Genomic DNA, 14,302 nt, shown 5'->3' with positions numbered 1-14,302 from the left:
TGTGTTTAGCCAAAGCGTCACTGGAATAAGCAACTTAAGAAACCAACAGTTTCCCCAAAAGAGAAGGAGACAGAGCTAATAACTGATGATCAGGCATGTTAGCTCTTTTAGAGAAATAACTTCAGCTCTACATTGATTTCTCTGATAGACTGAATTATTATGCAAAAATATACGCTATTACTTTCTTAACTACTGAGCAGAAAGACCAGGCAATACTCACATCAACTGCTTATTTTAATGTCAAATGTTTATTTCTATGCCATAGTTGCCTCAGCACAATTTGTAAAAGAAAGGAATCCAAAGAAAAGATTTTTTTTTGGTTGGGATATTTTCTCTGCAGTTATAAGAAAGAAAATAAACACGTTGGTATCAGAATTACCATTTCTTTCATATCATTCTAATAAATATCGCATCTAAATATTTTCCTTCGGTTCATTTTTTTTAAAGGATGGAAAAATACCCACAGGGGGAAAAAGGCTTGAATTCATCAAAATAAATTTGGGATAGTCTTTGTCAGAGAATATATCTAGAACATCTTTGTTTTGGTACACTATATCACTAATTGCCATACTCTTATTATTTAATAAACAGGCATACTTTATTACATAAAACAAAGTGCACTGAAAATGAACAATGTTAGAAACAAACTAATATTCGGTGTATCTTAAATCTTCAGGTGATTAGATATTAGCTGAAGCGCCGGGATACAAATTTCACTATTGATACAAATGCAATTCTCTTCTGCGGGGAAAATGCACTTAGTAGCTGAGTTCTTTTTGATTTAGCAGACAGGGCATCCAATACAACTGAAACAACCTGATAACAATTTTTTTTTTTTTTCCCAATAAAAAGGAATGCTCTGGTTCTTAACTGGCTCCCACCTTCAAGGGAGCCAGAAGACAGCATTTGCTGTCTTTCAGTATTTTTCTCTTGTCTGATTTGACACACAGAGCCACCAGGATTCTTACAGGGGAAGTAGGCACCACACCTGGGAGCATGAGGCTCTCAGACGAGCCAGTTAGAGCCAATCTATGATGCATGGGGCGCGCCCCGCACCTAGAAACAGTGTGGTGGTTGTGCATGTAAATCCTTCCAGCAGACTCAGGGAAAGGAGGAGAGTTCTTTAAGTTCATGCACATTTTATTGAGTAGTAATATAAAATGCTTTTTTCTTTTTCATTGTTACAAGTGCATGCTTTGATTGCCAACATCTCAGAAGTCAAATTACAAAGGCAAGGCTTTAGGCTGTAGTGAATTACTTGGGCACTTATACAACTTTTAAAAAATATGAATGGACTTTTGTGGTGGTGGTTGTTTTCAGAATGAACCAGTTGTAACCCGTAACTGATATACAAAGGGAAAAAAGTGAAAAAAGTACATATTTTGTGGCACATGACAGAACAGAACAAAATAACTAAACCGTTATGACATTAACAGTTACCATGCATTTAGAGTTCCACATGTAACTACAAACTTATTTAAATTTCACAAGGTTTGCTAAACATGCTAACCATCTATATGTGCACTGACAAGCTTATGTTAAAAACTTTTAAGAATACTCTCCCCTTTAGATTTTTTCAAAGCTTTTTTTTGATTACAAAATTTCAAAGGCATGAAGCATTTTAGAGAATATAAAGTACGCCAGTATACATACATTTCCAGTATATGTCAGACCACTAAGCGCATTACAGTCTCATACAGGCCGGTACAGCCATTTTGTTTCTTAAAAAACATGCATAGGCAGATTTTTTTTTTTTTACAGAATATAGATGCTTTATCACTGTACTTAATATGGTGTCTTGTTTACTATACTTAAAAATGCACCACTCATAAATATTTAATTCAGCAAGCCACAACCAAGACTTGATTTATCAACAAAAACCCCTAAATATAAACAGCAAAAAAAAAAAGATAGAAGTAATTATTCCAGTTTTTTTAAAACTTAAAGAAAAGAAAAGGAAAGGTATTCATTGCTAAAGTAATACGTGTTATATGGAAAGAAAGGCATTCAAAGCACACTAAAGAAACCTGAGGTAAGCATAATCTGTACAAAATTAAACTGTCCTTTTTGGCATTTTAACAAATTTGCAACATTCTTTTTTTTTTCTTTTTCTGTTTTTTTTTTTTTTTTTTTTTTAAGACTGCCTAATTCATTTTATAGCCATTGTCTGACAAGAGTAGCAAAACATTATCAATAAATAGTCCTTATTTAGTTTGTACATCATTTTGTTAAAAATGGTTGATGTCATCCATTTTTAGTGCTGCAACTGTAAACGTACAATAGAGTAAGAAATTAGACAAAGTTTTCGTGTCCAGTAACATAATAAAAGACCTCTCGTTAACCTATCTAGAAGTCCCCCAATGCAGTAGGAAAACATGTACATTCCCCTAACATTGCAGTATATACTAGCATTAGCTTTCTTTTTAAAATTTTTTTTCCCTATAAGCATTTTTTAAAAGGCATACCCAAAAGAGGTGTTCAATCACCACCCCCACCAAAATATAGTTTATAATTCTCTCTCCCTCTTTTTTAATGATAGTGTAAACTGAATCCAACTCCTGGCCCCAGAGCAAATAAGCTACCATCAGAGGCAAGAACATCCAACTGCTGATACGCAGCCATCCCCATCATGCCCTGCAGCTCAAAAAAAAAAAAAAAAAAGAAAGGTGAACAGGAAGTGGTCACTGGATATTGCTGCTATTACTGCCATTGCTGTCCGTGCCGTTAGTCTCTGAGGCGAGAGCCTTGTTGATGGAGTTAAGGTTGGCGTCGGAGGGCATGGCATCTCTGCGAGGTGGCATCCTCTCGTTAATTCGGTCTAAGCCCTTGGCCTCCTCGAAGCTAGTGATCTTATGCTGTGGTGAAAATCCTTTGATAGCTAAACGGAAAATCATTAAGAAAAGAAACACCAGGGTTAGCTAGAGGAACACAAAGGGCACAGCTGTTGCATCAGGTGATGTTAGAAATTTCGCAGTGAGAGAGCGAATCCTTTAGTAGAGAACAAAGTGACGGGACCTGAACACAACACAACAGACTCCTTACCATACCCGAAGATAACCGAGAGGTTTGGTAACAGCCAATGTCTCTTGCCAACCAAAATGTCCTCTTCAAGTTAGTAAGATGTAAAGGTTTTTCTTGTCTTCATGAATGGTTAGATCCATGGAGTGGTATATAAATAGGAAGGTTGCTACCAGTAATAGATCTCTAGGCCCAGCATCCACTGGCCACATCCTTGGCATAATTACTGTATTAAATGCCTTAACCTAGAGAGGCAGGACATGGCCCTACTTTTACTATTCCATTATGCTAGTAATGGCAAATTCAGTAGACTCACTGAAGCAGCTAGATCTAAAAATTTAGTAAAGAGCTTAGAGCAGAAGCTAAAAGGAGCTACAAGAGGAATGAACTTGGGGCATTTCCAGGCCATCTCAGCATCCCAGCAAGATTTTCTTGGCAAACATTTTAACGGTGGCATGAAAAAAAAATGAAATTATAAACACCTGCTTCTCCACTCAACTTTGGAAATATGTGGAGTGGATGACAAGGTAAAAGAAATTGAGAAAAATCAAGATCAGATCACTAAGCAGAAAAATTTGGTCTTTCCTTCAGCAGCAAACAGGCCAAACTTATGTTCATCTGGTCTACTGCATAAATTAAAGAAAAACTCTTTCTTAGTAGATCAATGTATATGTTAAGTGATGGTTCACAAATAACAAAGGGAAAACACTTTATGCAACTTTAAGCAAAAATGAATGGGAATGGTTTGGGCCTTATCCAATGAAAACATGGAATTTTCAAAAGGGGAGCAGTGATATTTGATTTTTTTTCCAGTTATCCCACTATGCTCCAGAGATAGATAAAGCATTTGCACAAGAGACTTAAGGTTTTCTTCAATAGGTGCACCAACCAGTGAGCTGAAAATAAAGTACATAAATGGGGAACCATACATAAATGGGGAACACCAGATTGCTTTACTCCCTGTGAAAACGCAAGCCAGACACTGAAGGGTCAATCACCAGTGTTGAATTGGGCTGCATCTCCATGGCTGATGAAGGACAATTTCACTGTACCTTTATCCTTCCTACCCTATTTGAGAAAAAAAGGAAAGCAGTTTCAAGCCGCAACTTTGCTAGCCACTCCCACACAAATGTACAGTGCTTTTCATTAGTATGGATGAGAGTCTTAAAATATAGACACAGTTGCTTCCAAACTTGTTACACGATGAGAAACAGTTCGTTCCCCCTCTGCATTTTAAAGGTTAGCATCATGGTGATTAGTCAACTATGAGAGGAAGAAGATGGGGAAATGGGGAAAGACCAAGGCCCAAAGCAAAGCTTTTTAATTCTTCTCTAATTCAGTCGGAAATCACAAAAATAACAGACCTGTCTAATGAGCACCCACTCTGAAAATGAAGTCAGTGATTTTCAGGGACAAGAGCAGTATCTACTGTTTTGCTAAACTACTGTGAATATCATTTCATCATAATGAAAGTATATAAAAAGTTAGTCATCATAATTGATGACACAATTTTATGAATTGAAATGGTAAAAGTGGAATCTCTTTTTTTTTAGGTTGTATAAGGTTTGAAAAGCCAATAGAGTGGGAGCACAGAATTTCAAAGTCTAGTGAGAACAAGGGCTCTGTCTGGAATAGGGCTCCGTTTCTAATCGTCCTGTCTACCCTGGTCTGGAAGAATGTCTGCTCTGCTGTAGTTGCTGGTCAGACAATGGGTATTAGCAATTTACATTGGTAGTATACTGAACACAACACAAGTCACAGAAACCACAGAAAACAGCCAAACTGTCAACGAGAATGCACACTGCAGATGAGAATCTGCCAAGAGGAACAGAGAATTCCCACATAAATAGCAGTTTATTCACTGCTATTTAGGAAACAGTTGTATTTTCTCTTACAGTGCTATCATTTCCCCTCCTGTATCCAAATCACATACAAATGAGAGTCTAAAGTGGCACGTTTCACAACGTAGCAAAGGAACATATCACACAATTTTGGGAACAGTAAAACATCATCTTGCAAGAACAAAATACAACTGAAGAATTTTGTTTTAAAGGGGAACTTCAAATTATTCTTTTTAAAATTTTCAGGGGGTATGGTATGCATCATATCAAAAGCTATTTGGGTAAGCAGTTCTCTCGTAACTTGACATTTAAAGAGCACAGAAGAAATCGCGAGAGGTCCGCTCTGTTGCCATTGAGCAGGGCTGGGACGCGGTCAGGGATGTATGTATCTCGAACTTTCTGAGGCTCGCAGGACAGTCTATGGTGCAGAGGAGACACTCAGTGGCCTTAACCAGCTGAGTGATGACAATATTCACTATGCCTGTTACCGGTCACTTCCACAGCCACTGGATATTTTTGAACTCTTTAGAATATCTTGGTGGTGCTAGCTGTCCTGCAAATACCAGTAGGTTAAAATTTCATAAGACTAGCAGAACTGTTTATCTTGAATATAGCTGCCTCTTGTCGGGATATTTTTTAGAGACAAAAATTAACGTTGAACCACAACAAAGCACTATTCAAGTGAACTTTTGTTTTTTGCTAGAAATTTCTGAAAACTAGATTTCATACAGCTATTTTTATCCTCTCCTTTTCAGTGCTGACTGAAAGTGATTTGAGGGAGGGACATGCTTCAGCTCAAAGAATATTGTTTTATCCATTGTCTGTCAAAACGGCTGCCATAACCCCCACCCCACATGGTCAAGATCTGTTATCCTTTTGTTTTCTGTGATTATACTAGGATCATTATATACAAAGTCAAACATAGCTTTAAGGGAAAAAAACAAACAAACAAACCAGAAAAGGACATTTTCCCCTTTAAAGCAAGAACATTTTGGTTAATACTGAGCCACAACTGTTAGCCCAACACCCACACACTCTTTACAAGCTACAGCAAAAAAAAAAAAAAAAAAAGGAAAAAAGAAAAAAAAAAGAAAGAAAGAAAGAAAGAAATGAATACACCCAGCAGAGCCCTTATCTGTTGCAGATACAACAGAAAGGGGACTGGCCAATTTACCTTCATCAGCCTCAATAGCCTCAACAGTAGCTGAAGAGAAGAAAGGGGGTGCAAAATGAATGAGAAAAATGAGCAGAGGATTTTTAACTCTAAGAACAAATCAGTGACGATCAAGGGAGCTAAGATGATTAGTGTTCCTGTAAGTGCTGGATTCTGGCACAGACAACAAAACAGAAATGCTAAAAAGAAAGAAAAAAAAAAAACAAACACGAAAATGATAAATTTTTTTTTTTTTTTTTATGAGCTGGATACACATATCTGGGCGAACCGCTCTGGATTTTGCTAACTAAATAAAGGACCACATGATTAACCCTTTAGGATAACACTCAGGAAAGGTTTCTTTGACTTAGACTGCATCTACAAGGGACGAGCTCAATTGAAAATGTGCATCTGACTCACGTGAAGTATGACAAAATTCACTGCTATGACTGGTGATTTACAGTTTTAAAATATCCCCCCAAATGACAAAACTTGAAGCACTGCCATATTGTCAGTGGAGTAATTCACACGATTTAATATTAAAGAGCACAATTCCCCAGTGGAATGGAAAAGCAGGGGGGTGTGCAAATTAAGAGCTGCCTCCAAGTTGATGACACGTGTGACTCTAAAGACAAACACTGAGCATGCTTCAAGTGTGAGGGAGAGAGGGAGAAGGAAGAGGAAGGGGGTGGGATAGTCTGGATATCTTCTGCCAGGTAACCCAGTTTACAATAAGTTTTCCTCACTGGAATATCATTTTTAGAAACCAAACTCTTGAAATGTTACCATCAAGTGGTAACATGCCAGTAGCAGCAATAATTCTATTAGCATTTTAAAGAAAAGTCAGTCTAAATACTGAAACCTCAGCATATTTCAGAGGCAAAACTTTAAAAGCCCATTGCTTTATCAGCAATTTTTATAATAATTTAGGATCTATCTTCTCGCTATACAGGTGCATGAATTTTTCTGTGTTATCAAGGTTAGGGGATATTTCCCTAATTAAGTGCTAAAATGCAAAACTTCTCTGTAATTCCAAAATGTTTAATATTAAAATCCTACCCCTTGACTTTAATTTGCATGTTTCTTATAATTTAAGGTTTTAAGACTAGAGCAACTGCCAAATATGCACTATAATTTACTTACAGTGCATTCTAAATTCCTTATGATAAAAATCTATGATGGTTACCACCATGGAGAAAAACCAAACAGTAAAACTTTAAGTAGTTTCTCCTTTTTAGACAAACTTAAGCGAATCAGGCAATGAATTTTGAAACTGTATTAGTGTACGTCATTTAAAATATACACTGACTTTTCAAATTCTCAGGACTAACTAAGTTGTAAAACCTTAGATCTACTAAGTTGTAAGTTCAACACCAAATGGCAAACAAATGGATCTAAAATAAAACAACAGAACAACTAAAAATTCCAGGTTAAATCACAGGTGAAAATCTGAAAACAAAACAAAGAATTGTAAGAACTTAAGTCACTTAAATTTAAAAGTAAAGCAAAAAAATCTGGAGTTGCACCAGCACCAACACATATTAGACATGTGCACTGTCCATTATTAAGTGTATTCTTCTAAAGCAACTGTGATCCATAGTTTCTGATAATACATTTGCTGTACTGTAAAACTGTGTTTCTCAGAAACTATGCAGATTTTAGTTAATTAGGTAGTTGTGCATTTCGTGCATATAAATGATTATGCATATGATAAATAAATATGCCAGTGTTCTTAGCACGTTTACTTTGGTAGGAAAATTTTTGTTTTTTTCCTTCAAAGTTATTAAAATAAATTTTTTTAGCTGTAAATTAAATAGGGGATTTATTTATTTATTTACTGTGATATTTTCTTACTTTCATTTAGAATTTTTTTTTTTTTCTTTTGGTGGAAACTTAAATACATTGATGTTGGAATAAAATCATATGAAAATAAGGAAAACTTTAGTGATGCTGCCAGGAGGTGACTGTTTAGCAGCACCATATCCATGAAGCTGGGCATCACTCCCTGTGAAAAAGAGCTGTACCTAAATAACATAACCATAGGAATACCAGGATCCTCCAGACTGAGGGACAGGAATAGAAAAGAAAACAGACACACAAAAAAAAAGATTCAGGGAAAGATACAGGAAAATAAGCAAGAGGCTGAGACTGTTTTAAAACCTTAGAGCATATTTTTATTCTCATTTTTTTCTGTTAGGGTCTAATCTAAAAGCAAAATTTCCATAAAGTATGCTGAGATGCTAATTTAATTAATGAGAATATTGGTAAAAATAGATAACAAAAGTAACAAAAGTAAAAGAGTATATTGACTGGGTTAATACAGTAGCCACTAACCACATATGGCTATTTAAATCAAAGTAACGACAGCTAGGTAAAATAGTTTCCCAGCTGTGCAAGCGATATTTCAAACACTCAATAGCCACAAGTTCTTAGTGGCTCCTGTACAGATAGAGATATTTCCACCATCACAAAAAGTTCTGTTGGATAGCACTTATCCAAAAAACTATAGATTTTAATACAAAAGCTATCTTCAAGGAAATGTTTTCATCCTTTTTAAAAAATGAAATATGATTCTAATCACTCTCAAGTTTTGATGAGTAAGTCAGAGGAAAGACACCTTTGACTTCAAGTTCTAGTTCAAAACAAAATCATCCTTCTCTACTCTTCTTCCATTCTCTACTAAATCCTACATTTACATATGCATTTTTACGTGTGCATGTGTTTATTTCATCACTCCAGTAGATAACCAGCACATTTAATAAACATGTAATTAACAAGTTGTTTTTAGTAACTGCTTGGTTCCAAGTGGTCAAACCTATAGGGCATGTAGGTGAGCTAAAATAGTGATTAGTGTGCAAATGAGGACATGGGGGTGGTGGGGTAAGGACCACACTCCAGCAAATGAAGGAGCTACCATTTGGGGCATGACTGGTCAAACTGATGGGGGCGGTTTCAGCCCTTCTTTTAGCTGAGAAGAACGGAAGACCAAGACTGAGGTTAAATGGATGAGTAAGTCAGGGTTCTAATGACAGAGCAGATTGCGGTGCCAGCACAGGTTGCACCAATGGGCCTGCTTACCGCTTTGCAGGGTTTGTTTCCCTCCAGAAAGCACGCCGCTGGGGAGCATGCCTGTGGGCGTCAGGCCTTTCAGTGTCAGCACACTCTCGCTCTCTTCTCTGCAAAGGCACAACGGGGGCGGAGGGGACATTACCTTTTATTTTCTTTCAAGAAAAAGATCAGACTTATAGGGGAAAAAATGTATATAAGAACTCACATTGACCTCTTCTTTGGCTCCCTTGTTGTTTTTTTTTTCCCCTTTTTTACTTAGAACACACTGTATTTTCACACATTCATATAGAAGTCATGTTATGTAAATGACACGACTGCTAAGATAAAGTTGGGAATTATATAACTGTCAGGGGTTCACATGCTTCTGAATTCTGAAGATATGGAAAACAATTCTGATTTTGTAACCAGGTGTCACAAAACAAAGTGTTGCTGGGTATCTTCCATGACAACATAAAGATATTTAAAAAAAAAAAAATGAGCCAGGGAAAGAGCTGTTATAAGTTCTACTGCTAAGGCTCAACAAAATAAGTAGGGCTGATTTGACTTGGGAGAGAAAACCAGACAGCAAAAGGGAGATTTAAAAAATCTGACCTATGGATTATTCTCTTAGTTACTCTATTTTAATTTTTTTTTCTTCATGATATATAATTGCTGCTTTAAGTTTTATTACATTTGTTTAGAAGGAATGAATGAGTCCTGCAAGTTCAGTTAGGAATGTAAAGCATTAGAGCAAAGGCGGCCTCATTCATCAGGCCGCCGGGAGCAACTATGCTCTATTTTCAGCTTTAACATGACTTTTCAAGATTTGGCTGCTACTGCACAGTTATTACTGACTTTGATCTGGTGTCTTTGGGAAAGGATGATGGTGCTTTTCATCCTGCTCATGGCTCCCTGCTTTAGGTATCAAATCACTAAATTACTCTTTAGTGACTCTACCAGGAGTGAGATAGAAATAGCAAGAAGGAGAAATCAAAAGAGCCACTGTAGCTACTCCATGAAAAAGAGTTGAAAAAAATCTGGCAAAAATTAGAATATGATATTTTACAATGTGGAGATGGATTTTTTCCCCAAGATGGTCCTATTTACCCTTGTTAATAATGTAATTGTGAATTGATTTTATACTCCTCACATATAATCATACTGTAGATTAAAGTAATCTCTTGAAGAGAAATATACTTTGTGTTATCCAAGAATAGACAACCGAATTTAAGTGTAGTTAATCCTTTTTAAGAAAATACTTGTTTTCTTAAGTCCATGCATAATAATAACATGATGCGTGATCCATGTAAAAAATAACTAATAAGTGGGAAATGAAATTCTAAACAATCTTTTCATTCTCAATGACTTATTAGGATAATATAGATTCTCATAAACAAGCTTTATGGTTCATGTTCATTCTAGTGAAATGCACCTGATAGATTCATCTTTTACTACAGGGAGTGAATGAAAAACAGGATTATAATAGCTGTTCTATTTCATAATATGTTGACTCTATTGTGAAATAAATGTTTTTAAGTCCTGCAGCACACAGAGGGATAAAATGTGAAGCAGCCCACTTAGAGGCTTTCTCTACAGAAATAATTTTGTAGATTTCAATTTGACTACAATAGTGAGAAACTAACAATTCCATTTAAAATATAATTAAGGAAAAAAAAATAGCTTCTAGTACCATATTTAAATGACCAGACTAAAGTATTAAGACACTATTCAGCGACATATAATCAAAGGCAAAACAGAGCAGGGGACCATGGTCTCACCTGAGAACCGAGAACACTCTGGCCATCTTGCCGATGGCTCGGATCTTGTTTCTTATCACCTCCTTCCTGGCTGCAGCCGTTGCTCCTGCATTTTAAAAACACAGTTGAGAAGTCAGGTGACTTTTTATTGAACTCTAACTAGTTGGCTAATTTACATATATAACAAACCGCTGTAAGCCAGATCAGGTTTGTTTTTTGTTCCCCTTGGTCTTCCCCAATGGCTCAGTCAGTAAAGAATCCGCCTGCAATGCAGGAGACCCAGGTTGATCCCCGGGCTGGGAAAATGCCCTGGAGAAGGAAATGGCAACCCACTCCAGTATTCTTGTCTGGGCAATCCATGGACAAAGGAGCCTTGCAGGCTACAGTCCATGGGGTTGCAAGGGTCAGATATGACTTAGCAACTAGACCAAGGATTTATCTGTGAATCAAGTTTAAAAAGCTTATGCTTCCAGGCATAAATGCTTGCCGGTGATACTTTAGAGGTTCTCAAAAGGCCGGAGAGCAACTTTTGAGATTTCCAAGGGAAGGGGTAAATGGGTAACTTAAAACCCAATGAGGAGATGAGGCAGGTTCCCGTCCTCTTCTGTTTATACAAAGAGAACGTGAACGGGCAGGAAGAGGAAGTGAGTCACCAGGATCTTCTACTCATTTCCGGTCTCCATGCTTGGAGACTACTTTAGAAAACTTCTCTTGCAAAAGTTGTCCTTTGAAGTGATCAAACTAGGGAGTCTCTTAACCCCTTATGTTCCCTGGGGTTATTTATAGTATTTATAATATTTATACTATTAATGGCCATAAAACATTTGTTTTAGCACTTGATACTCTTTTCATCTACTGGTTACTACACAAATTCTGGAAGAAAAAGCAGAAAACTACTGAACTGGATTTAATGAGAGAGGGTGGCACATATTTTGCATTGTAGCACTTATGTAGAAAAGTTACACATAAGTCTAAGTTTTACCACTGACTGCATTTTCCAAATTTAAAAAAGCCAATCTACATAGGTTATTGTTCTTATAAACATTTTTGCTTTTTAAATATCTTATTTATATAGTTTTAGAATAATGCTATATGATCTTTAGTGAATCTATTTTATTTCTTTTTAAATTTTCAAGGTAATGTTTGAAGAAGTGCAAAACAGAAAAAAAAAAGTTCTCTTTTTAAGATTTTTATATGTCAAAGTAAAAGGGATGGCATACATGCTCAATCACTCAGTCATGTCCGACTGTTTGTGACCCTGTGGACTGAAGCCTATCAGACTCCTCTGTCCCTGGGATTTCCCAGGCAAAAATACTGGAGTAGGTTGCCATTTCTTCCTCTAGGGAATCTTCCCAACCTAGGGATCAAACTCAAATCTGTGTCTCCTGCATTGCAGGCAGGCTCTTTACCGCTGAGTCACTGGGGAAGCCAAAAGGGATATCCTTTTTAAACATATGGGACTTTGTAGAAAGTGTTAATACAAGCAGATTTTCTTCCTAATTCTACTGCCACTCATAGGAATATAGCAAAAATATTCTTAGCAGACAATATCAGATAATATCAGAAATGTTTGTAATTCAACAGTCTAAGTCACACAGTTTGTTCAGAGACTGGTCTATAGGTGATAACTGGTATACATTTTGGTCTCTTAATTCATGGTAAGTACAAGCTTTATGATCTTTTTTTGGAAGGAAATATTTTTGCTGTTTCCTATGACTTCTAAGAATTGGATTTGAAATCTTTTTCCTTGTTTGATAAGGGTCAAACAATTAATCACTGACCTAACACTTTTATAAGAAAGAAAAGTCTCAGTAACACTCACACAATTTTGAAATGGCTAGAAAAAGGCCTCTGATTTTCTATACATCCCAAGGAAGTGAAAACATAATGGGTCACTTTTTTCTTCTGGGTGGGTTAATTTGTCAGAGGTGAAGCTAATGCATACCCTTCTGAAGATACTCCTTAGAAGCTGTGTACCTAGGAGCTGGTTTCCTCTTTTCTCTAACCTAAAAGCCCTCACCCAGCCCCTATTTTTGTCTATTTCTTTTTCTCTAGTGACAATGACACCAGAGAAGGTATCCCCCCAACACATCTAACTGATTTGCGTCTATTTTTCCCCATCACTTCCCCACTCCCAATCTGGGTGTGGACACGTGTCTTGCTTTGGGTAAAGCAACATTAGCAAAAGTGATGATAGCACGATCTTGAAATGCACACAGGCTTGTTCTGTCTCTTGCTCCTTGGTATTTTTCCAAGAGATTTGAAAACTTATGTACACAAAAACTCCTGTACACAGATGTCTATACTAATTTTTGTTCATAATTGCCAAAATGGAAGCAAGTAAGATATCCTTCAGTAGGTGAACCTACTATGGTTCATCCAGATAATGGGATTTTATTTGGTGTTAAAAAATACTGATCTCTCAAACCAGAACTTATGGCTAGCTCTCATATGGACTTAAACTTATTTCACTCATTTGCAGGCAGAATAGCTTGCAATACTGTTACAATCCTGTCTTTTGATAACCAAGTGGAAAGGTGGATTCTCATTTATAATTGGTTCTGTTGATTAAGTCTATTGGTCAAAATTTTGGAGGAGAAAATGGAGTGTGCCTAAAACTTTTCTGGCCCTCCCTCAAAGTTTATTTTGAGTTTCTAATAATATTTAGTTGTTATCTATGATGTGCAATTGTGATTCTTTATATAAAACCTGTCCCAGAGACCATGTGAAAGTTTAAAGTTTCTGTGCTTGAATTTTAGATGATTTATGATCTACTAAAGGACATTTAAGACTACTAGAGGACATTTGTTAAGGGGGAAAAAATGTGGGGTAGCAATTAGTCGCCTTATAGTGGTTTTCCCACATTTTTTTTTGAGTTGTTCAGTTAAATCCTGCATCAGTCTGACTAACTGGTATGTTACTACCACTCTACGCTTAATATTCCCCAGTCTGACTGACCCAGTCTGTCAGAAGTCATGATGTGCTAAGTAAGGGGAAAGAGTCTGACCCTCTCCAAAAACAGTATGGCCAGATCATAAAATCCTTCCAACAGACACAAGGAATGGAACATGTGGGAGGACTCCAAAACTGGTGACTATATTTAGAAGCACAACAAGAAAAGCAGCAAAGAGTAGTCTAGAAGTGTAACTGGATATATTTAAGAGGAATGAGAAGGGGAAAAAGTAAAGCCCAGTAAGTGAAAATTATCTAAGAAGGCTAATCTCTTAGAAAATTTTCATTAAAGGACTTATAAAAACCATAACCAGAGCAACAAAAACAAAGAAACTAATAGGAAGGGAAGGGAAACAAATCATGTAGAGCCGTCCTTTTCAGTTCAGTATGAGCCAGAACTCAGAAAAATTCTCAAATAAATGTGGAATTTTAAATGTAAAAGAACATCTGACAGAGCCAGTTTAGTATTTCCTTATTTTTCAGACCTAGTGACTTACTGGAGAGTACCATAGAGAGTACAGAGCAGGTATCTT

The 14,302-nt window shown here is 36.6% G+C and overlaps 1 protein-coding gene across 3 annotated transcripts in view; it reads right to left on the bottom strand.

The window, feature by feature from the left end:
* Positions 1-229: 229 nt before the first annotated feature.
* Positions 230-14,302, bottom strand: part of PPP3CA (protein phosphatase 3 catalytic subunit alpha) — a 312,598-nt gene continuing 298,525 nt past the window's right edge. For 2 of the 3 annotated variants that reach the window (XM_065907021.1, XM_065907023.1), the window contains exons 11-14: positions 10,839-10,923; positions 9,091-9,188; positions 6,034-6,063; positions 230-2,878 (exon numbers count right to left, since the gene is read on the bottom strand). In XM_065907021.1, the coding sequence (XP_065763093.1) occupies positions 2,682-2,878; positions 6,034-6,063; positions 9,091-9,188; positions 10,839-10,923 (410 nt within the window). In that variant the 3' untranslated portion in view covers positions 230-2,681. The remainder of the gene's footprint in view (positions 2,879-6,033; positions 6,064-9,090; positions 9,189-10,838; positions 10,924-14,302) is intronic. The other variant, XM_065907022.1, reaches the window with a different exon arrangement.

Source organism: Muntiacus reevesi, chromosome 16 (genome assembly GCF_963930625.1).
Source record: "Muntiacus reevesi chromosome 16, mMunRee1.1, whole genome shotgun sequence".
Taxonomy (NCBI): domain Eukaryota; kingdom Metazoa; phylum Chordata; class Mammalia; order Artiodactyla; family Cervidae; genus Muntiacus; species Muntiacus reevesi.
The sequence above is the reverse complement of the archived record's forward strand: the minus strand, read 5'-3'. Positions and strand labels throughout refer to the sequence as shown.